We start from the raw sequence: 23,525 nt of genomic DNA, 5'->3' as shown, positions 1-23,525 counted from the left end.
ATGTATACACTATCGAATTAGTTTTTTCGATTGTTATGATTTATGTAATATTTATAATGTACATTTCCGCTTCGCTTGATATGGTTGCGCTTTTACAAACGAGGTTGACGCTTAAGAAATGAGATGTTACGCTTTAACATTTGTTGTCCCTCGCTTTAAGTATTCTCGCCTCGCTTTAACAAAATGGGTCTCTGTTTAACATTTTATATCTCTGTTTAATAACTGAGAGTTTACCGTTTAAACGAGAGAGATGATCAAGGCCAATCAAAACTTGACCGACTGACTCGGAAAGCTTTTTATTCAAGAAGAAGAAATGGGTTGGCCTCGAGTCGTTTTAACAAATACGAAAGCAGGAGTTGATGAGGATCTTCCCTCAACCGCTCTATGGATCGTAAGTGTAAAGTTTTTTTATGATATTGTTTAAAGGTTTTATTATAGTGTTTAACAATTACCTAATAGTGTTTAATACCTTTTATGTTATCATTTAATTTGTCTACTTAACATTTAATTATATATAATATCATGTAACAATTGATAATATCATTTAAATATTTTTTTAATATGGTCTAATTATATCTCATATCGCTTTAACCTCAAAGATCTGTCATGGAAGAACGACGCCGAGCACCACACGCCGACAAATTATACACGCCGCTTGAGGGGAAGGAGATGGTCATCGATGATGTGATGGACGCCAGTATGCATAATACAAAAAGTCGCCGAGCAAAGAGCCATATCCTTACAAGCAGCGCCCATCACCGGATCGCTATACTGCTTATGTCCAAGCAGACGACGCATGACACAATATCATGGCTATGATCGGGGATGTCGTGCACGAAATCGCATGAAGTTCAAATTGTCATCCTCCCGATAATCATGAATGGCCACTTCCATGTCGTCGTCCCCGACAATGATAAAACAAGAATACAGCATTATTCTTCATGTCCGGTACGATAAGGACGCCATTGGACATGGTAAGTTCTTTAGTTATGTCCTATTAATATCCTGCTTGGTATTTAAATCGTTATTCTAATCTCGACTTGCATATCTCGAGCAGTGGAATCTATTCGACAATTGTGTCGATATGGAGTTCGGGCGAGTCGTGACGAGCAAAAGTACCCACTGCGTGCACGACATAGAAACCCCACGCCAAACAAGGAAGCGCCGATTGCACTGCTCTCGCTCATGCGCTTTATCGAGCAATTACTTTGGGGTGAGAAGTTATGGCTACCAGCATGACGGATGTTCCTTACCTCGGGATTACGGTATGTTACCCGCATACTTAGGAGGGAGGCGGCACGGCGTCCATGACAAAGGGGTCGTCACAAGCGGGTTAAATTTTTGTTTTTTTCAAGAACATGTCTCCGTATATCCGAATGTCAATTTTATTTTCGAATGTAAATCCTGGACAAATTCAATTCATTGTTTTCGTGTTCGAAGAGCATGACTTGTATATGTTAATGTAAATTTTGTTTGTTTTGAATCAGTAAAGCAGTGTTAAATTCCATTCGCTTTCATTTCATTGTTTAATTTACGCTCTAATTGTGTACATTTCACTTTCATTGTTTAAATATACTATATATCGTTTAAACATCGGTTTTAAATATTTCAAAAATACGGTGAAAAATCCCGCTTTAAAAATAACATTGCCTCTGTTTAACTAAATGCATTCATTGTTTAAATAAATATGGGAAGTTGCCCATCAATAACTAGTATATCTCAATGTAAAGTTTGTTTGTTTTCAATTGTAAGGCAGGTTAAATTTCATTCAGTTTCATTTCATTGTTTAATTTACGTTGTAGTTGTGTACATTTACGTTCGGAAAATTATGTTACCGTGCATAAATTTTAATGCCGTCATTAATTCTTATGCACGGGATACCATAACCCTCGCCACCGCCACGCACACCGGCCAAAGAATTCGATCAAACGAAAAAGATCACCGCTTTTACGAGAGACTTTGAGAATTTACATGCTAATATGAATAGTTATACATGTAAAGATAACGTTAAACGGAGATGGGAAGTATTACACTGGATATGACAATTATTAAACATATTAGTAAAATATTTAAACGTTAAACCAAGTAGAAAGCCCTTCAAAAGGTTGAACATGATGTGATTTGGCGCTTTCCTTTCCCACTATTTTCAGGGCCAAAAATGGGATTTCACAACATGGACCCATTTGAAGTGAACGGTAGGGGGTAAAAGGGAAGTTATGAAAATTACGAAAGGATGTCCGGGGTGTGCAAAAGTAGGAGGGGGTTTTTGGGAAGTTTTGAAAATTACGAGGGATGAACAGTAATTTTCCCTTGATTAATTTTGTGTGTGTTTGTTTCTAGAAAACTGGGAAATGGGTCAATTTTTAGCAATATTTGATTGTCTGTTAGTAAGAAAATGCAAGGCAGTAAAAATTTAAATTATATAATTGTCATTTGAGAAGTGATATTTCACACATGTTTTATAATTATGAATTTTAAAATAAAATCATCTCTCATGCTAGAATAACTTGCGAGACACAGACCTATTGTAATAAAAAATTAAAATTTTTTTTAACAAAACAAAGACAAATCACATCAAAAATTTGTACAAAAATATTTATATGAATGGAGATTTAAATCCGTCTTTTCAACCTGTCTCTTCAATGAGATACAGTATACAAAATAATTTAAGAGATCATTAATAATTAAAATTTTTTTGGCTTATATATTTAAAAATATTTTTCTATGTTAAAAAAATATTTATATTTAATTATGTCTTTATATAGTAGTTTTCTATTTTAAATTAATCGGTTTGAAGTACTATCAATATATATATATATATATATATTCGGTGCTTGACAAGCAAGAAATCATTCACTTGCATGAATGTTTGCATAATGATGGACAAACTAAAAAAAAAATGATATAAATGATGCTTGTATCCAAGTAAAAAGAAATTCCAGATCCTTTTTCCTCAATATTCATTGCAAATCCAAGCATGTTATCAGACATGTTATAACAAACAAAAAGCTCTAAACAAGGCTTCAAATTAATTATTATTATTATTATAATTATTATAATATAATGAAGTTTTCCAACATGAATAGCATATTCATTGCTCAATCATACTGTCCTTCAACATCAAATCAAAGAAAAGCCTCAAAATCAAGTTGCATACATTATTCTTCTCTAACTCACCTATTAAACATACATATATGTATATATATATATATATATATATATATATTTGGTTCATTGTCCATCAATCTAACAATCAATTCAATGCTTTTGTAAAATAGATAAACAAAAGAGCATCCTTTGGCTCTTAAATACACACGTTACAATGGGGTCATGCTCTCTAGTACTATCACTCTTCCTAAAATCGACAATCTTCATAACGACTTGTGAATTCGACGTAACTTTTATTAGCTTGAACCGATATACACTAATCGATCCACCTGTTGACACCATACAAATGGAATAAAATCGACACAAAACAGTGTTAGATAAATTAAAAAACAGTAAAAACAGTATGAGTAACGTTTACGTGGCAGGATAAAGTTCACAAATATCTTATCGTTTGTTTGTTCGTCATCGTTATCATACTACAAGATAACAAATAGAGAAACGGTAGTAATGAAAATGTATATAAGTTGAGAGCATCAGTGAGTGTAGATAATTTGTGTGTGATGGCTTGAAAGTGTGGCAAATGGTTGTCTACAAGCATGGGCAATGTTAACACCAATAATTAGCAGTTATGTGATTGGCTTACCAATCAGGACATGAAGCCAAATGTGTTTAAGTCATGGGTCATTTTCAGTTATAAATCGACAAAACTTTCGTCTTGAAATAAAACAATTGGATTATCATAAAGCTCTGTTAAAATAATCAGCAGGAAGAGAAGTGAAGTAAATTAAACATGCAATAGGACAAAGGAGAGGATTGTTTAGATAGATGTCAAATTTGTTGCTTCACAAGTTGGAGCAAATCTCAGGGCCATTGAAGAGGATGTTTAAGTGATTGGAGATGTATCACACTCAACCTTGAAACATGTGAGCAAAGAAAGCCAAGATTCGTAATCTAGAAAATAAAATATTTTTAAGTATAGATACTGTTTTATCGGCGGAGAAACACACAGAACAAAGAAGAAAGACAAGAAAACACGCGTTACATTTGCGTGAATTCAAAATGAGCAATGCTAGTGCTCTGCCTTGTAAATAAATTTTTAAAAAAAGTATTATTGAAAAATTCTAACTACTCTAATCACAGAGATTTTATTCCAAAGGTAAATATAAACTAGTTGGCATATATAATTGATTAGGTTTTCTGTTTACTATAGGTTATTAACATTATTACAAATATACCGATTGAAGGTAGGAGTTTTATACATTTTTTATGTACTTGTTTACTACCTTTACAGCCAAACATAAACTTATCGAACATATCTAAATGACAAATTGGACAGAAGATTCTGATAGAGAATTAAGTAAAGATAAGGATTACCTTTGAAGAAACATGTCAATGATCGGCTGAATTCATTGAACGACTGCAATATGAAATAAGCTGATTGCAACCACCATAAAAAGTGTCCAATCTGAAAAATTATGTAATAACATAAGGTAAGCAGATAGGAACAGCACTGAAAACTAATCAGTCCTGTTTCTGATTATGAGAGATAACAGAAAATACGCATTGTCATAACTTAGATTATAAAATTTCCAATGTATTTAAAATAGAGTGGCATAAGCAATCATCCAAAAACACAAGCAAGTAGGAGCTTAGTGGGTGAGCACACAAACCTTTTGCATATGGAGAAAGATGATATACGAAAAATTGAAACTCTCTGCAATAATTGAGATATAAACCAAAAAGACGAACAAATGAAAATGTCAACATATTTGTTATCATAGTTACAACTACTCAGCAAAAAGTCTGGAGGAATCAAAAGTAGACTGAGTTCAATACTCAAGAATGAAGAGCTATCAAAGTTGATGGTACAAGTTAAAAAGTCGGAGTAATTGAAAGATGGAACCCTACTTCCTGATCAACAAAAAATAAAAAATAAAAACATTTAGTGAAAAAAAGGGACTATATATGGACAATGAACACAATAAAAATTCATCATGAGATAATACTTAAACATAGCCATCGACAAGAATAGACATGTGAAACACTTTGCAGAACATTTTGAATAGTAGTTTAAGATCTCAATTACTCCTTATTTGAGGCAATAGCAAACAAGTTGATGATAGTAACAGCATGCTAAATGCCATTTATTGTTTGTGAACTAGTCATGCTAAAAAGAGGTAACATTGTACTGTCACAAACCAGTCACTAAATTTGATAGAAGCTTGTGTACCATGGCTATGAATTATTTATGTATTGTCATCAATAATATTCATCATAAAAGCAAAATGGTTGTGACTGATGCATAGTAAATGACAATGACAAGTAGCATAGGTTTTGATTTTTATTTTCTAGGGGCTGAAAAAAATCGGAGATAATCATTTTGTTGCTTCCAAGAAATGATATCAAGCTCAAGGAAAATATGCCATACTGCCTCATTTTTTTCTGTGCCATTGAAAAAAATAACAATATACTACAACTCAACTGAATGAAGCAAATACAATATGAATAGATTCAAACAGAAAAGAATGGGGGCAAAAAGATGATTCCATAAATGAATGATCAGATATGGTTCAAGAAGAGGTCAACGCTTGGCCATGAAATACATTTTACATGAATTTTGGAGTTTAACTGATGAATCCGTAATAGGAACACGAAGGCCGATGTAGACAAAATATTTGTATGCCAGATACAATAAAACATGACACTTTCAAATTTAACACCAGCTGCAACCGAGAAATCAGACATTAATTGCTTTTCCTGAAAACGCCTTTGGAGAATGTAATCTTGCACCAAATGGGTTGTAATGTTACTGCTGAATAAACTGGCATCTAAGGAAATGTGCTGGATAGTGATCACAAAATATAGCATAAATGCTGCATAATCTTGTGTCTTAGGTTGTGGTATTTTCTTAATGACTCATGCTGTCCAGATAATCAACCATCGTACTTCCCAGCAGACATAGAAACATTACAATAAAGAAGATCAGGAAAAATGCACATAAGCATAAACCTATTTTCAGTGTCCCATCACAAATGATTCGAATTGAAAGTCAGACATTTAACCATTTTAGACTGAAAGTAACTTACACTTAATCTTTTGACACCCTCACCAGTAACCCTGTGGGTGTTTGAACAGTTCTGAGGTGTCCAGACCCAATGAGATCTCTTAGATGAAACCGCATATCAAGTGGTGATAATCGCAAGCGCTTCTTCTCCAGTGGAGCAAGTAGCATTTCCTTGTACTTTCTACGGTTTAAAAATGAAAGGAGTTCTTTTCTTCCCTGTCAGTAATTAAAAATTTATGGTTATAGATGAGAAAGAAAATACAGTTGAGATTCTTCATTAAATTTATCTCAGTAACGCCAACATACTTGATTGCAGGAATTATAAACAGAGCATAAACTTTATGCCTCTTGAAAGGTTTTAAAGGAACATGTTACTGAAAGTTTTAGCTTCTCAAATAAATAAATAAATAAACAAACAAAATTTTTTTGATAATTCACACAGAAAATGTAAATAATCACAATAGGAGGCAATTTTCCTGATTGGAATAATCTTTTACCAGGGAGAAATTATCATTCAGCAAAACAAAAATAACATAAAAATTATAGTACGCTGCATGCCAAGTAAAGAAAATGAAATTCTATTCCCTGGAGAATGTACCTGTGAAAGACCCTTCAGAATGGACCCGATATTTGGAATTGAAAACCAGTACAAGTTTGGATCAATCAGCTGACGTGTCTACAATATAATTTATCAAACTTCAGATAAGGATGTGAATTTACAGTGGAAGAATATTAATTTATGGCCCATCTAAATAAATTTAGAATAATATAAGAAAAAACAATAGCATCTGCTTTTCACTCTACAAACTCCAATTGCTATTTGCTAGGAAGACAACATAGCTGGACCCATTAGGGGATTTTACGAAGAGCTTAATTAAGTGATGCAAATAGTTTTCTTTTCATCCAGGCACAAGATGCAAACACAGAGACAATAATTGAACTTGACAGTTGACTAGAAATCAATTGCCAAAGAACTTAACACAAAATGCCACTAAGCATCCCGTCAGTGACCAAGTCAGTGTAGTTACCAAAAGGAATGATACAAAATAATTTTATATCAATATTTGGCCGTAACCAAAATTGAATATGACATAAAAAAATCAAGCAGTCCTCAAGGTCATTAGATCAAACTCACATACATGAGATTATTGGTTAAAACTGTGATAGCATAATGTCAAATCTCATTAGAAGTAGTTCAGGTCATCAGCATATAAAGCTAAACAAATACGCATTTCTTAATTTAAAAATTTTAGTTACAGGTTATTTGAGGCTATTCAGGTCATGCTATTAATATAGCCAAACTGTTAATGCTCCCTACAGTCAGGAAGATCGTCTGATATGCCATCTTGACCCCTAATGCAACCTTAAGCAAAACACCACAATTACTCTTCATTTATACTTTGCATTTACAGAAGCATGTATAATCCCAGTAACAAGAACAACAGGTAACCAATACCATACAGGGTAGTTGTTCGATAACTGCCATCTTACAGATTTACTTACAAGAAGACCAGCATTGATCAAAAAAGTTACATGTTCATCTTTGACTCTGCCTCCATAGGATAAAAGTGAGCACTGCAATGCATCAAAGAGCACCAAACTGTAAAGAAAAATGATACCCAATAAATGAAAAGTTTAAGCATAAAAGGAAGAGTTGGCATGAAAATCATGCCATGAATTACTATTTCTAGGATATGATATCAAACTATACGTGGAAATTATTTAACAAATAAAAAATGTGCAAAGCATGAACTGAAATAATCATTCATCAAACCAAGGAATAGCCCAAAACTTAATTTTCAAATGCTAATAACAAAAAAAATCAACCAAAGGATAAAATAGACTTACCAATTCCTCATGTTGTATGCTGTCGCCCAATTTTGACTCAATAACATATTGCTCGAACCACTCAAAAACCTCTGTATTATCATTTTGCCCCAACCGCTTCACAGAAAATGACATCTATATACAACCATAATAAGTCCCATCGTAAGATTTTAAGTCATAAATATAAGTCTACTGTGTTCAATGTAGAAAGGTAATAAGTTGAAACAAGAATACGGAGATCAGATGTCCCAGTGGTTTAAAGATGTGTGGAATTCTGTAACCCAGAGCAATCCTTGGGAGCGCCTATTAGTTGAACTCAAATATATATATATATATATATATATATATATTTATATATGTATCAAAATGGTATCCACTAAAAAATTCTATAGTCAGAGACATTGAACTGGCACCCTTTTTCAGGATTAATTATGTTGAAAGTTCTGTTGTGGTGCCATCTTTCCGTCTATAAAAATTTCATATTATACTTAACAAACTAATGCACAATTGCACTAGTTTGGAAAAATGCATATGTTTTGGAAAAGAAGATGGCATACAAAATTAAGGAAAGCAAATCAAACCAAAGAGCAACCCTTGCACGTTCTGTGGGTTAGATTAACAACATGGATGATTTGGTCTAAAAATGAGAAGAAATTTCTAGTCTTAATATGGGGTACAAAATAAACCAGAATCACTAGTCAGTTCTCGCAACTTATATCAAGTGCAACTCCATAAATGATTTATGAACTAATTCAATTTCCCTCCAAAATGAGAGGTTGAGGGTTCAACCTAGTCTCACAACAATGAGGGTTGTGGCTTGTTCACATTTATCAAAAAAACAAAAAGGAATTAATTCAGTTCATCTAATATAAATCTAGTTCATCTAGAGGTAAATGAGATACAACCATTGGTGTATGGATATTCAAACTTCATCTACTCTGCCAAGTCAGTATCTTTTGAAAGCTTGAAGAAGACATTATAGGTAGAGCATTCCAAAATTATCGGAGAGTTTTATCAGTATTTTACAATTACAAGAAGGAAATCTTTTCAAGAGTTCACACATTCATTAGGAATTAAAGGTTATACGTTCTGGGGTTTGAAAATGGTGTTTGTTGTTCATACCAAGATCAGTAAATATATGAATATTTGGGTTTAACAAACTAAACTTTAGTCATCTTCCATTATCTTTTTCCTTGCAGATTTTCAACCTGTTTCCCCCGGATTACTGAAGTTAAAAGCTCTCATCTAGATATCCACTATTGAAAGGCACTTAAAAGAATAAAAAATAAAAACAAGTGTAAACACCATTTACCTGTTTAAGATAATCATCCATGAACATTATAGCATGATCGTCCTGCCCAGTATTTAGTTTAAACAAAAGCACTATTTTCTCTTTCTTCAGAGACTGCATGATACAAAAGAAAAGAAAAGAAAAAGTTCACTTTCTGAAAGTAAAAAACATATCAAGCAATGTTAACATGTACAAGGGTTATGCCAATATTCTTCACAGCCTCTCTAAATTCCAAATTTCTCCTAGCTACAATACAAAACAGCCACATAAAAATGAAGCCAAGGTTGTAAGACAGTTCATAAGACCACAAACTGAATCATCTTATGGCTCTTACATACAATTCTGATTCTTTCTAAAGCAGCAGGAGCAGTTTACCATTGTTGCAATAAATTTACAATGGAAATCATTACCAATTATGGGGCAATGGTATTTGAACTTGCGGCCCATTCTTTTGGAGAATAGCAACAAGAATGTGTCTTTAGAACAAAAATAGAACAAGAAGATGGAAACCTAACCTCCAGATCCCTATCCACCTGCGTCCTGTCCTTGACACTACTATACAATTGCGAGCGCAAGATGAAAGGTTGCATAGAGACCTGAAAGGAACAACATACTACTAAGAATCAACGAGATGCAATAGCATGAAACAGGAAGAAGAGTCCAACAGCTCACCTTTTCAATTTTTGGGAACTGAGCACGCATCATTCTGAGAGCTATCAACGTATCACAGAAAACCAGATTGTTCTCTGTGTCCAAATGATATAATAAACAAAATAAATGAAGCCAAATTCGTCGAATTCAATCGATCTATCAAAACATCAAAGAGAAATCAAGAACGGAATCAAAACCTAGGGATTCCCCATAATATTCTCCACCGGCACCGTTTTTCTCCTCGTCTCTCGCTCGTTTCCTCGCATTCGACGTTTCCGCCATTGAAGTATACCACCACCCCAGCTCCTTTTCGTTCCAAGCTCCAAACCCTAGAATTCCTCCGGATTGAAGAAGATGGATTTGGGCGCGCGCTCTCGTTATTTTCAGTTATTTATATACGAAAAAGATGTGTGCTTTTATTTATTTATTATTAAGCATAATTTATATATATATATAGTGAATAAATTATTATTTATTTTATTAAAAAAAACAAGACAATACAAACTTAAAAATCCCAACAATCTCTCACCGGAAATGAGGAAAAAAAGAAGGACAAAAACCAACAACCAGAAGGAGGAAAAATTGGGACAACAAAGACTAACGGCTGAGAGCAAAGGCCTTCCCGAGCCAAGAGGGAGAGCAAAAGAAAAGACTAAACATAATTTTTTTTAATCATATATATAATTCGGAATTTTTAAAAAATTTAAATATTTTATAGAATTGAAATTCATCTATATATTTTTATAAAGAAACAAAAATTCATCTATATGCCAAAAAATTAAAAAACAAAAAACAGAAAGAAACCAGATTTTTCATTGTATAAACTGTTACATTTTAACAATTCCATTTAAAACATAAATAAATTACAAGAAAAAGAAACAAGAAAAACAGAAACCATGAATATAAATAAATATTATTATGTTGCCTTGATAAAAATGTTTTAAGAGAAGCAGCATTCTAAGAGGAAGAAGACCATGCCTACAAAATCACATTGCTGAACACTTGTTTATATATATGTGCTTTTACAAAAACAAGAGGGAATGTTGAGTGAATCTTGTTGAGAGCTTAAATCTTATGCAGGATACTTCAGATTGTCATTAGTATTCCACATTTGTTTCCTGATCACAAGCACTGACTCACTATTTTCGGGGTCGGAACCTGGGTCAGCTTCGACGACAGCCACAGATACCCAATGCAACACCGGCATATACTTCTTGATGAAGTCTATGACCACCGGCTTATCACGAACTATTATGAAACCTGTAGGTCTGAGTATTCGGTCCATCTCGAGCAGAAGGTCCTCCGCACTGCACCCTTTTCTCTCGATGATGCCGGAGAAGACAGTCCATGCGTGGAGAAGATCGTATGTTCGGGGATAAGTTGAGTATGCCTCACACCTGCCAAATAGTATATTATTAGTTTCATTGAATCATATGTACTGCATTGTATATGTTATGCAGTCTGGAAGTAGATTACCAGTCATGAACAGAGCCGATCAGTCCTCGGTCGTAAATTATTTTGAGGGTATTCGGTCCATCTTCTGGAACAACATTCATCACCCAAACCGGCTTATCTTTGAGAGCAGCTGCAAATGATCCCAAGCTTGCCCTCATGTCCATTACGTTCCTTATAGTGTTAGGCCTGATTTTGGGGCTCAATAGTTTCCAGTAACCCTCCACTCTTTGTAGCCAAATTTCCTGGATAGTTATGTAAGTATACAGGGCATCTTATTAGGCACAAGGGAAGGCAAGCATGTAAAATGATTTATCTTAAACCGTTGAGTTCGTCAAAAATACCATGTCCTTCATGAACACATCCGGGGAAATATCGAAATCCACCAGACGAGGAGGGGGTGTAGTTAAACGAGCCGGCCAAGGAGCCAAACCACTTCCCTTGGCTTTGTGGTTCTCTGTGAGAAAAGAAGAAACCTTGTATCATGAAAATTGAAGAACTTGATTTTACATGCTAGTGTAGAAAGATCCAGAGCATATCTCATTTGCATTCACCATAAGCAAGAAACCAAGTAGGAGAAGCTTCACTGTCTAAATCAAATTATGTTGTCCAATTGCAGTACTTGCAGGAGAATTTTTAATAGGTGGCAATAGTGTAATAACAGTTAGACATGACCAAATTTTTCATGAAAAAAAAAAGCATGAGATAAGATGGTGAAGAAATGTATCCTTATCTTTTAATAAACAAAGTAAATTGTTGATGAGAATACAGCATATCTTTAAGTAGATGATGCTTGAAATCTATAGTGAGAGGCCTAACAGAAAACAACTTAACTAAAAGGTCACAGGATAAAAAAATGGAACACATGATGCTTACTCGCTTTGACACACACACACACACACACACACACATATATATATATATGCTGAAATGTGTGAAAGAGCAATCATAAAGTTGGCAACTAAAATCAGCCTACAAAGAACCAAACATGCAAATATAGTCAAATGAGTGAACCAAACATCAAGATGCCAATAATTGAATTGGTTTTCACAGAGGACAATGGCAAAAAAGCCATGGCAAGAAAGGCAGAAAAGTTTGAATACTCACGATCAGAGTAAGGTGTGATACATGCCTCCATTGGTACACCCCATACAGAATCTGGGTCATTGTCAGTTTTGCACAAAGGCGGCTTAGTGCCTGGCCGTCTGTTGTGATAACAGTCATTTGTCAAAGGTTTAACCCAGATAACAGTTTGATTTTTCTTGGCAGCAATCTTCCAACACATCCGTTCAACAAGCGCACTCATCTCCTTCCATATTCTACGATCCTCTTCATCCTGAGCATATGCTTCAGGAGATGAATAAGCAAAATACCCTCCTGGTCTAAGCAGTCTGTCTAACTCAAGCAGGAGGATGCCATTCCTCTGAAGCCAATCAATCCTACAGCGAGAACAGTGAGCAAGTTCGAAGGATCGGCTTGGATATGGGAGCCTTTTGGTCCCTAATACACCAAGATAAGCAGGGATTCCTCTCTCTAGGGCAAACTGGATCTGGTTCTGATGAACATCATTTGGTGCTAATGACATAGCTATGATGTCAGATGAGAGCAGATATCCTCCAAAGCTTGCCACTCCACAACCAACATCAAGAACTGTTCGCAGTCTTCCCTCATTGTTTAAATTATTATTATTGAAGTTGAGCATCTGTTGATCCAGATCAGAAATAAACTCAAGACTTTCCACACATACCAACACAATAAAGAGAAAATAAGCTAATAATCATATTTCAATTAACGACAGAGGCGACATACATTTGCAATAGATTTGATATATTTGTCAGCACCATAATGGAAATGTGTGCCACCACCAGGAAATACAATCTTGTCTCCTTTAACAACCATCCAGTTCTGGTCAGACTTCTCCTGTGCAAGGTGAGTATGAGGTATATTTGCTTGCCACACTTCATCCCGACTTTTAGGCCATTTTATGGGAACCTGTGTAACAGATCTATATTAGCGTCATCAAAAATTCCAATACAATGCGTAACATCTAAAGATATGCATGATACAAAAGAAAGCCTTCCAAAATATCTGCAATAAAAGAAATCTGATATCCAACCTTGTAGCCCGGTGGTGGAGGGATTAAACAATTGTAGCGTCTGTCAGCGTGAGGGCAATGTCTCTCATAGTGTTCCATCAAAGAGAGATCCAATTTCAGTCTGGTTTGATATATAAGGTTCCTATCCAGGCAGGGAATCAACTCTGAATGCCGATCATCACATACCTTCAAAGGAATAACACAAGCAGTGAGCCAGAGTTACAGAACATACAAGCATTGCAACTGAACAGAAACAACTAATTCACTCACCGGATAGCTCTTGGGTATGACATTATCATCTCTATGTTCTTGCCCAAAAATAAACTCTTCTAATTTGCCATCCTCTCCACTTTCATCACTAGACCAACTCAATGACTTAGATAATTTACTACCATGCTCTAGTGCAGTGTTAGTGGATAACTCTTGAGAATCAAAAAAGGATCCATAATACATAAACAGAAAAACTAGGACTAGTGCCCCAATACATAGTAAAGGTAACAAGTGCTTCTTTTGACCCCCATCTCCTCTTCCCCTCATTATTCAAACAATCTAATCCTCAATTATGATCTTCCTTGCAAAACAACTTTCTACAGATTAAAGCAGCACAAAAATATCATACAGACAACAGGCTAAAGATTAAAAGCCTAAAATCAGATTTTCCATCCCTGGTGTTGTTTATGGCAAGCCCCCCACAGCACAAGAATTCTTCCAAAAGGAATTAGCCTGAGGTCCCCTAGATGTTGAAATGAATAACCCTGCAACCACGTCAGCCCCAGCATATCAGCAAACATCAAAGTATAAATGGCATGAAATTATTAAAGGACATTAAGACGCATGCATGCCATTCACTGTTACTGAGTGAAGCTCATAAATATCCAATAAAAAACTCAAAATCAAACAAACACAGTACCAACAACAAACAATAATTAGGACAGTAAGCATGGATGTGAAGCTACAAACAAAAACGTGCAAGAAAAATGCACAAAATTTAACAAGACCACAGTAAATCTGAAATTCAGTCAGCTTAAATTATGCATCAACGGGAGAATATCAACTCAAAACATTCATTCAAATCAGGAGTACCTAGTATAGAATTCAAGAGAACAAACCATTTTCAAGTCCAGTAACCAAAAAAGGAATTTTTACTGTTGCGCAATACTAAAAAGCTCCTCAGTCTTGGCACCAAATACCATCTTCAGCTAAAAAAGAGAAAGACTAATAATTCAGACACTGAATTTATCACAAAAGGAGAAAAAGACGGGCCCTTTTTCACAATTTCGAGACACGAATTCAAAAATCCAGAGCACCAACCCCGCATTTCCAAATCCCAAGCAACACTACAAACTCAAGAATAAAGAAAAGAGACCACAAGCTATCACAAACACCGAAAAACAAAAATCTAAACTTTCCATATAATCCCACTGAAAACAATGAAATCGGATCCGATTCTGAGCTAAAACAAGGATAAATTCATGAATGAAGTGGCTCACCAGCAAGCGACGCAATGGATTCAGATTAGATCTCAATTTCTAAAGAAGAATAACAAGGATTGGAAAAAACCCTAGATTTGGGAGGAGCTAAAGAAGCACAGTGGGGAAGAGAAAGAAAAGAGCTGTGAGATCTGAGAAGAAAAAGAGATTTCTTTTCACTATTTATTATTTATTTCATTATAGAATGATAAGAATTTTTATATTATGTAAAATAAATAAATAGTTTTAAGAAGCCTAAATTTACACATATACCCTTACATGTTTTTTTTTTAATTTAATAGGGTTAATTTTTTTACAGGAAAGCTGATATAGGTTTTCTGTCTATAATATAAACTATTTGGTTCTCAAATCAATCAAGTGACTGTCCGGTGAAATAGAATTGAAGATGATGACCATTTTAATGTAAATTAAAATTTAGTTACTAAAATAAAATAAGATCATATAGTTAAGTCATCTATGAAAGAATTAACCCAATTTAATATATATTCTGAAAAATGTCTGAAAATAAATATATTAATTCATAACTCACAGTATATAAAATATATGAATATATAGCCATTGATATCTTAGATGATTAATATGATCATATAAAAAAATATAAAAGACATGTTTTATATTTATTATTACATGATAATATGCAGTTAATTTAACTTGAAATTTATCATGTGCAGGTATAGAAAGGGAAATTTTAGAAGGGTATATATGTAATTTTTAATTTTTTGGAAATATATATCTGAAATATAAATTAAATTAATCCGCATTAACAGAAAATAGACAGACAGAGTTATTAAGATTTTATTTAATTGGAAAAAAAAATCTAGGAAGTGGAATTGTATTAAGGGGAGTGGTTTAGTGATTTAAACATAATTAATTAATTTATAATTATGATTGCAACTAGTGTTGAATAAAAATGTCGGCATGATATTAGTGGAAGACTATTTGACTCCACCATTTTCAATTAAGGGATAAATAAATATCCATATAATTTTATTTAGTGGAAATTGCCAAAAAAACCCTTTAAGTTTGTAAAATTGCCAAAAACACCCCGTTAGTTTTGCAATCCCTAAAAACCCCCTCCTTTTAAACAAGATGTTTTTTCAAACCCCCAAACCCCTCAGAATCGGATGTGAACGAGTGAGTTTCAAAAATTTATGAATGAAAAATGCCCTTGCATGGGGAGTCGTGGGCTGCAGACCATCTCGGGCGATTTGAGAGGAAGTGGGGTGGTTTTCCAGTAGGAACCCCGAGAGACCAATTTATTGGAGCCGCTATTTGCTTTTTTTCTCAACTCGCGTCTTCGCCTTCCATTCCAGTCTGTCTCCGAGTTGTCTCTACCGCGAAGCCTCTAGATTTCTGACTTTTTCATTTCCAATCGGATCTCAAAGGGAGAAGTCCCCCACAGAACTAGTCAGGCATTTCATCGATTTGCAATCTAAGGTATCGAGTATGGTTTTACGATAATTGTTCTCACATAAAGAAAGATTTTTTTCGGTTTTTGTTTTTGTGTTCCTCGTTTTTGTTGGAAGATATCGAAGTCTGCTAGGGGGATTTCTACTGGGTTTTTGTTAGTCTGCACGGGAGATTTCTGGCTAGGGTTTTTGTTTTTGTTTTTGCATTTTAGCTCCCAGATACACTATCGAAAAAGTTTTTCGATTGTTATGATTATAGTAATATTTATAATGTACATTTCCTTTCATTTGATATGGTTAGCTTTTACAAAACGAGGGTTGACGTTTAAGAAATGAGATGTTACGCTTAAGTTTTGTTGCTCTGCTTTAAGTATTCTCGCCTCGCTTTAATAAAGTCTGGGTCTCTGCTTAACATTTGATATATCCGCTTTAATAACCGAGAGGTTACCGCTTTAAAAACCTTAAATTTGCGCTTAAACTTTTGTGAATGTGTTGTTATTGTCAGCGGTCGGTGATTATGGCGGTCAACCCTAGTTAACGGGCGATGCTATTTGACACCTGTGAGTGGAGACTTTAGTCGAATTGAAAAATAACATGACCCCTCGACTTTAATCGGGAGATTATTCGACGGACACCGCTTTGCGCTGCTTCATCGAAATGGAAGCTATATACCAAGAGAGGGTCCTTCTTGATTCTCTTTTGCAAAGTGACGATGGTCGCACTCAATAAATTCGGGATCGGGGAAAGCTCGCTGAGTTTGCGACCTCAAGATGTGGCCCTCGTTCTGGTCTGCGTTGCGATGGCGACGCAGCGTGGTCTTCGTAAGAAGAAAACCCCGTGCCGTTCGAGGGAGGTATCTATCAAAACCCATGAGAGACACAGAGACTCCATCAAGAGCACTCGCTGCAACTTGTTCGATAGAGGGAGAAGAAGATAATTTTGTCAAACTCCTCGATGGCGTACTCTCATGGGTACAGCTCCTCTTCCCAAATACGTCATGCTCGGTTCGAATCGAATCGCTGATTATGTCGATGATCTACCGACCACGGGGCGTATACGCACGGGCGAGGCGACGCCAGTGGCTTATGGAGGATATTCCACAAGCTACCGCCGAGTGCAAGATAGATCGCGCCGGGAAGAGACCAACACAAGGTACATTAAGGGTTGCTTTCGGTCGCTTAACGCCTCGGTTTTACTGAAATGACCGGAACGGGAAGAAAGTCCGTTTCGGCAAGATCCCAAGGATGCTCGTGCTACGGTGAAAGTATTTTCACCGAAGCAAGCGACGGTAGAAACCAGCTTGTCATCGCTCGATGGAAAAGAGATAATAAATCATGGACAATGTTTAACATAAGTCTTTAATGTTTAAACATTTTATTTCGCGCTTTAACTTTAGTATTTACCGCTTAATCAGTTATTCATACTCGGGTTTAAATATTTTTGTTCTCCGCTTTAATTATATTCTATAACGTTTAAATATATAAACACTCGCTTAAATATAGTTTTTATAGTTTAAAATGAACGATTTTCACCGAAATTGTTTTGGTTTACATATGTTAGTTTCGAGTCGGGTTCCCGGCGAACGTCAAGAAGAAATATTTGTTGGGCCAACCGACCTGGACGGATGCTATTTCTCCCGAACCACTGCTCGGCGTGGACGAGAGGCAGCCTCTATCGTGCCACGCGACGCCTGTCTCCTACTCCACACCCACCACGCGCGACGATTCCTTGATCACGAGAAGCTCCTCCCCTACCCCGGCAGATTGCAACAACCCCCTACCGACACAACGAGCAGGGCCCCCGATCGTGGCGCCTCCCGACCATGGCGCACCTCCGATCAGCAGCGTTTCACCGCGACATTAGGCGAAGATGTCACCGCAACTCTTATGCAGGTATGCTAGATATTGATGACCGAGTTTCCTCGGCTTGTCGCTTGTGTTGAGGCATCGAAGGGACGCTCACAACCGAGCGCGTCATCCCTCCAAAGAACTAAAGCACCCGGGACGTAACAAGGCGTCGGGAATTTGACGCACGCACGTACATCATCGGGAAGGTCGTTCCAAGGCGGCACATTCGAAGAGACTTGCGAAAAAGAGGAGAACAACATCGCCTCTGTCTCCATCGCGGCGACGATGTAAACAATAGCAACACCATCGGCGATCGATGTCAGCATCTATCGGCTGCCGCTTGATGACACGGCCACGAGCATGGAGGACATCGTCACCGATTCGCCGCCGTCACGGCTGAGAAGGTCGTCAACTCTCTTTTAATGAATCGATGGACCGCTGGAACCCGGTTGCCAGATTACGATCAAAGATGGGACACAATCCTGCAGATCAAGAACAAGCTAAGGGTGTAGTCCGCCGATGATGCCGCTCGCCGTGGCCACGGCTGAGAAGATCGTCAATCGCTATCGCGTCGCAGCGGTGGCCGATGCAGATCGCATCAAGCAGGACACAATCCCACCACGACAAGAACCATGTAAGGATGTGTTCGCGGTTGATCGTCGTCGCCGTCATACCGCGATCGGGCCGTGATACAATCCCACAACAAGAACAACCATGAGCGATGTGTCATAGCCGATGATCGTCTACCATCGCCCCGCATCGGGCAAGGGAAGATGATGTCAAGACCCCGACCGAAACATCGAGAGAGATGATCAAGGCCAATCAACAATGGGACCCGACGACCGTAAAGCTTTTGTTCAAGAAGAAGAAATGGGTTGGCTCATCACGTCTTAACAAATATGAGCAGGAGTTGATGAGGATCTTCCTCAACTGCTCTATGGATGGGTAAGTTTAAAGTTTTTATGATATTGTTTAAAGGTTTTGTTATAGTGTTTAACGATTTTCTAATAGTGTTTAATGCCTTTATGTTATCATTTTAATTTGTCTACTTAACGTTTAATTATATATAATATCATGTAACAATTGATAATATCATTTAAATATTTACTGATATGGTCTTATTATATACATTATCGTTTAACCTCACAGACTGTCGCGTGTGGAAGAATGACTATTTGCTCGACCATCACGTGACAAATTATACATCGCTTGAGGGGAAGGAGATGGTCATCTGATGATGTGATGGGCAGCTTTTCGCTGTCATAATACAAAAATCGGCGAGCAAAGAGCCATATCCTTACAGAAGCGGCGCCTCCATCACCAGACCTCTTGCGCTATTTATGTCAAAGCAGGACGACGCACATGAAACAATTATGGCTATGGTCGGGGATCGTTTGCATGAACGCGTGAAGTTCAAAGTGTCATCCTCCGAGTAATCATGAATGACCACTTCCATGTCAGTCGTCACGGACAGATGATAAACAAGAATACATGCATTATTCTTCATGTCCGGGAAATGACGATAAGGGACGCGTTGGACATGGTAAGTTCTTTAATTATGTCAGATTAATATCATTTCTTGGTATTTAATCGGTATTCTAATCTCGACTTGCATATCTTGGCGGTGGAATCTATTCGACAGCAGTGTCGATATGGAGTTCGGGCGAGTCGGCCGACTAAAAGTACCCGCTGCGTACCCGACAAGGAAAACCCCACGCTAAAAACAAGGAGGCGTCGATTGCGCGATCTACGTCGTGCGGTTTTATCGAGCAATTACTTTGGGGTGAGAAGTTCACGGCTACATGCAGGCAGACGTTCCTTACCTCAGATTAAGGTATGTTACCGCGATACTTAAGGAGGGAGGCGGTAGGTGTCCAGCGACAAAGGGTGTCGTCACTGGCGAGGTTAAATTTTTGTTTTTGAAGAGCGTGTCCCTGTATATCTCAATGTCGATTTTTGTTTTCGAGATGTAAACACGGACAAATTCAATTCATTGTTTTTTTGTTTTCGAAGAACATGACTTGTATATCTAAATGTAATTTTTTTGTTTGTTTGAATTGTAAAGCGAGGTTAAATTCCATTCGATTTTCATTTCATTGTTTTAATTTACGTTCTAATTGTGTACATTTCACTTTCATTGTTTAAATATACCATATATCGTTTAAACATCGAGTTGAAATATTTCAAATTACGGTCAGTCCGTTTAAAAATAACAATGTCTCTGTTTAAATACATTCAATTCGTTGTAAAGAGTAAGAGTTTAAATATGGAAAGTTGCCTATCAATACACCATGTTTCCACTGTCATCGTCGACTTATTTACAATGCCTGAGTCGTGACGGTTTCATCTACAAGATACGTCGATTGTGGCCGGATCCATGGCGGTGAGCTGCAATGTAACTTCGCGGATTTGCTGCTGACTGCGACTCGATCCTCTTTCGTCTAGGCCGCCGGTGCCTTCTCGTCAGCGGTGATCATGAAATGAAGCTCACGATTTCCGTCGAAGGCACATCGTCGTCGGGTATGGGAGAATATAGCTTCCTTGTCGCCCTGGGTTGTGATTGTCGGCGGTGAAGTACCCAGCTAATAAATCGATGTGCGTTGGTGTGCATGCTGCATTATTACTGCGCAAGCGTGTTTCTGAGGGATACCATAAACTTGCCACGCCGACATGAACAAGTTCGATGGCGAGATTCTAGAGTTCTTTGCCTGGTCGATCAGCCCTCGTAGCGATCATCGACACTGACGACCAACACGAAAATTTCGGTTTGTCCTCAACGATGATCTCTACCTTGAAATGTATGTCTAGGGCATAAGTGGGTCTCCCATTTGTTCGCTTGCTCACGCCGATTTACATAACATGCGCATCAACTTGAACTTGGCAAATAAGGTTAAACAAAGACAGTGATGGTTAAATAATTCGTAAACATGTTTGAACATTATTGTAAATATTTAAACGAAAGGATTAATATTTAAAGTCAGATAAGTGTAATTAAACAAAGATTGAGAGTACCTCCTGGGTCACTGTTTAAACATCTTTACGTATTTTCTTAAACACCGTTGTCATTGTTTAACTATTTCTATTGTTTACAATAACGTTCTTTTGTTTCCCACATTGTTTTTACTAGGTCTCTGTTTAAATTTCAGAAGTTCACATTCAAATAAGCTTGTTTCGTTTTATTTATAAAAGATTTACAACATTTACAACATTTACAACGTCCTCTCGGACTTTGATCACTCACGACTCGACCCTCGTATAACGAAACAAGTGTATGTACATTCGAATGCTCACAGCGGTTGCATAACATGCGCATCAACTTGAACACGCACAGCGTACAACATTAAAAAGGTTAAACAAACACATTCATGAAAAAGCGACTATTAATTAATGTGTCGTGAGTCGGGACTTAAGCGAAGATCCTTATAGTTAAACACGGAGCGTAATAGTTGTACTGCTGACGTAATTTTTCTTAAAGCGGTATGAGAAAGTCTCAGTGATAAATATCAACCCCGTCTTAAAGGGATGTTTCACGATCTCCCTCCTCAGAGAATCCTCCGCAATCACGAAATCGTGAAAACTTTCTTTTCTTACCCAAGTCGAAATGCTCGGCTAATTGCTTGCCCGTCGTCCACGCTGAAGAATCCCTGCGCATTCGAGGCGATTGTGAGAGCATTTCGACTAGGCGAAAAAAAGATAGTTTAACTGTTGCGTGATTGCGGCTAAATGATTCTCAAGATAAGGGAAGAAGGTTCACGAAACATCCTTTCAAATAGAGTGGTTGTCCGTGGGAAGAGGAGGATGAGGGCGACGAGGGTGGTTGTCCATGGGGAGGGTTCTTCCCTGGTTATTTATGGTGTGAAAGTCCACAAGCGGTGACTCTTCATATCCCGAGAAAAAATTAAGCGCATAGTGGCCGACATTGGTCGATGACAGCGAGCGGGTGTTCGGATATTTATGTTACCGTGCATAAGAATTAATGCCGTCGTTAATTCTTATGCAGCGGGATCTATAACCTTGCCACTGCCCGTGCCGCTGCCAACGATTCGGATCAAGCGAAAAAGATCTCCGTTTCTACGCGAGACTTTGAGAATTTACATGTTAATATGAGCAGATTATACATGTAAAGATAATGTTAAGCGGAGATGGCAAGTATTAAAGCGGATATGACAATTATTAAACATATTAGTAAATTTATTTAAGCGGATAATAGCAAATAGTTAAACATTATTTAAAAATATACAAATAGATAACCATAAGCGAGGAAAGAACTTTACAACGAAATGAACTCGTCGTAATTCTTGTTCTTCTGTCAGTAATACTAACTTTACTACCATAAAGCGAGAAGGCGACAATGGCGACATGCTGCGCTCGACGATAAAAATCGACTACGATCTCGTTTTGAAGATGAAGTGAACTTGACCCGATCCGATGGAAATCAATTTCATTTTACGTTTGAGAAAGCGATTTATATATTTTCGGGTATGATAATGAGGAGAACAACAAGATGTAATGCAACTCCTAGGCATTGTCTATCGAAACCAAGCGAGCCCTTGAAAAGGTTGAGCATGATGTGATTTGGCGCTTTTCTTTCCTACCATTTTCAAGGCCAAAAATGGGATTTCACAACATGGACCCATTCGAGAGTGAGCAGTAGGGGGGTAAAAGGGAAGTTAAACACTAACGGAAGGGCTGTCCGGGATGTGTAAAAGTAGGAGGGGGTTTTTGGGAAGTTTTGAAAATTACGATGAGTGAACAGTAATTTTCCCTTTTATTTATTACATATATACAACAAATAAAAACCATAAATAAAGATACATAATTTTTTAAAAATTTTAATCTTGAAAGTAATAGCCGCATTTTTAATCAACACCAACATTCCATCTATTTTAATGCTTATTTTAATTTATCATATGTTTTTTTTTAATCTTCTGTCCAAAATTTTAAGTGTCATGACATACATTAAATGAAGTATTAAATTAAGGACAAAACCAAAAATATTTGACATTCCAGTTTAATAGAGTGGTTATAGATGAATGATCTTTTCTGTCAAGTATGCTGTATATATTTTGTTTCGCTATTCCTCACCTCTTATCTTTGTTTAATCATTTAACTATCTCTAGTAATTTGGTATAACTAATATATTGATTTTATTTCGCTATTCCTCACCTCCTATCTTTGTTTAATCATTTAACCATCTCCAGTAATTTAGTATGACTAATATATTGTTTTGGTTTTGATTTATATATTTACTCATATATCCCTTCCCTTTTTCATTTTGTACTACATCTTCT

General features: G+C 36.6%; 2 protein-coding genes across 3 annotated transcripts; both read right to left on the bottom strand.

Moving 5' to 3' along the window:
• Positions 1-3,121: 3,121 nt before the first annotated feature.
• LOC120273629 (serine/threonine-protein kinase 19) lies at positions 3,122-10,352 on the bottom strand. Of its 2 annotated transcripts, XM_039280336.1 has the most exons (11): positions 10,139-10,352; positions 9,963-10,036; positions 9,806-9,886; positions 9,312-9,404; positions 8,021-8,134; positions 7,676-7,747; positions 6,771-6,848; positions 6,195-6,388; positions 4,779-6,053; positions 4,483-4,573; positions 3,122-3,437 (listed from the first exon to the last, which is right to left on the bottom strand). In XM_039280336.1, exons 1-8 carry the CDS (start codon positions 10,221-10,223, stop codon positions 6,197-6,199), a joined length of 789 nt encoding a protein of 262 aa, XP_039136270.1. In that variant the 5' UTR covers positions 10,224-10,352; the 3' UTR covers positions 3,122-3,437; positions 4,483-4,573; positions 4,779-6,053; positions 6,195-6,196. The 2 variants fall into 2 exon arrangements, with proteins under 2 accessions (XP_039136270.1, XP_039136338.1); XM_039280404.1 differs by lacking the exon at positions 4,779-6,053 and having other exon boundaries at positions 3,133-3,437.
• A 479-nt stretch (positions 10,353-10,831) lies between these two features.
• Positions 10,832-15,126, bottom strand: LOC120273554 (probable methyltransferase PMT3). The gene is made up of 8 exons (XM_039280228.1): positions 14,979-15,126; positions 13,759-14,243; positions 13,510-13,674; positions 13,203-13,385; positions 12,501-13,095; positions 11,738-11,850; positions 11,418-11,638; positions 10,832-11,338 (listed from the first exon to the last, which is right to left on the bottom strand). The coding sequence occupies exons 2-8, from the start codon at positions 14,023-14,025 to the stop codon at positions 11,014-11,016; spliced, it is 1,869 nt and encodes a 622-aa protein (XP_039136162.1). The 5' UTR covers positions 14,026-14,243; positions 14,979-15,126; the 3' UTR covers positions 10,832-11,013.
• Between the last annotated feature and the right edge of the window lie 8,399 nt (positions 15,127-23,525).

The sequence above is a fragment of the Dioscorea cayenensis genome, chromosome 1, assembly GCF_009730915.1.
Source record: "Dioscorea cayenensis subsp. rotundata cultivar TDr96_F1 chromosome 1, TDr96_F1_v2_PseudoChromosome.rev07_lg8_w22 25.fasta, whole genome shotgun sequence".
In the NCBI taxonomy this organism is placed as follows: Eukaryota; Viridiplantae; Streptophyta; class Magnoliopsida; order Dioscoreales; family Dioscoreaceae; genus Dioscorea; species Dioscorea cayenensis.
This window is presented reverse-complemented; position numbering and strand designations above follow the sequence as displayed.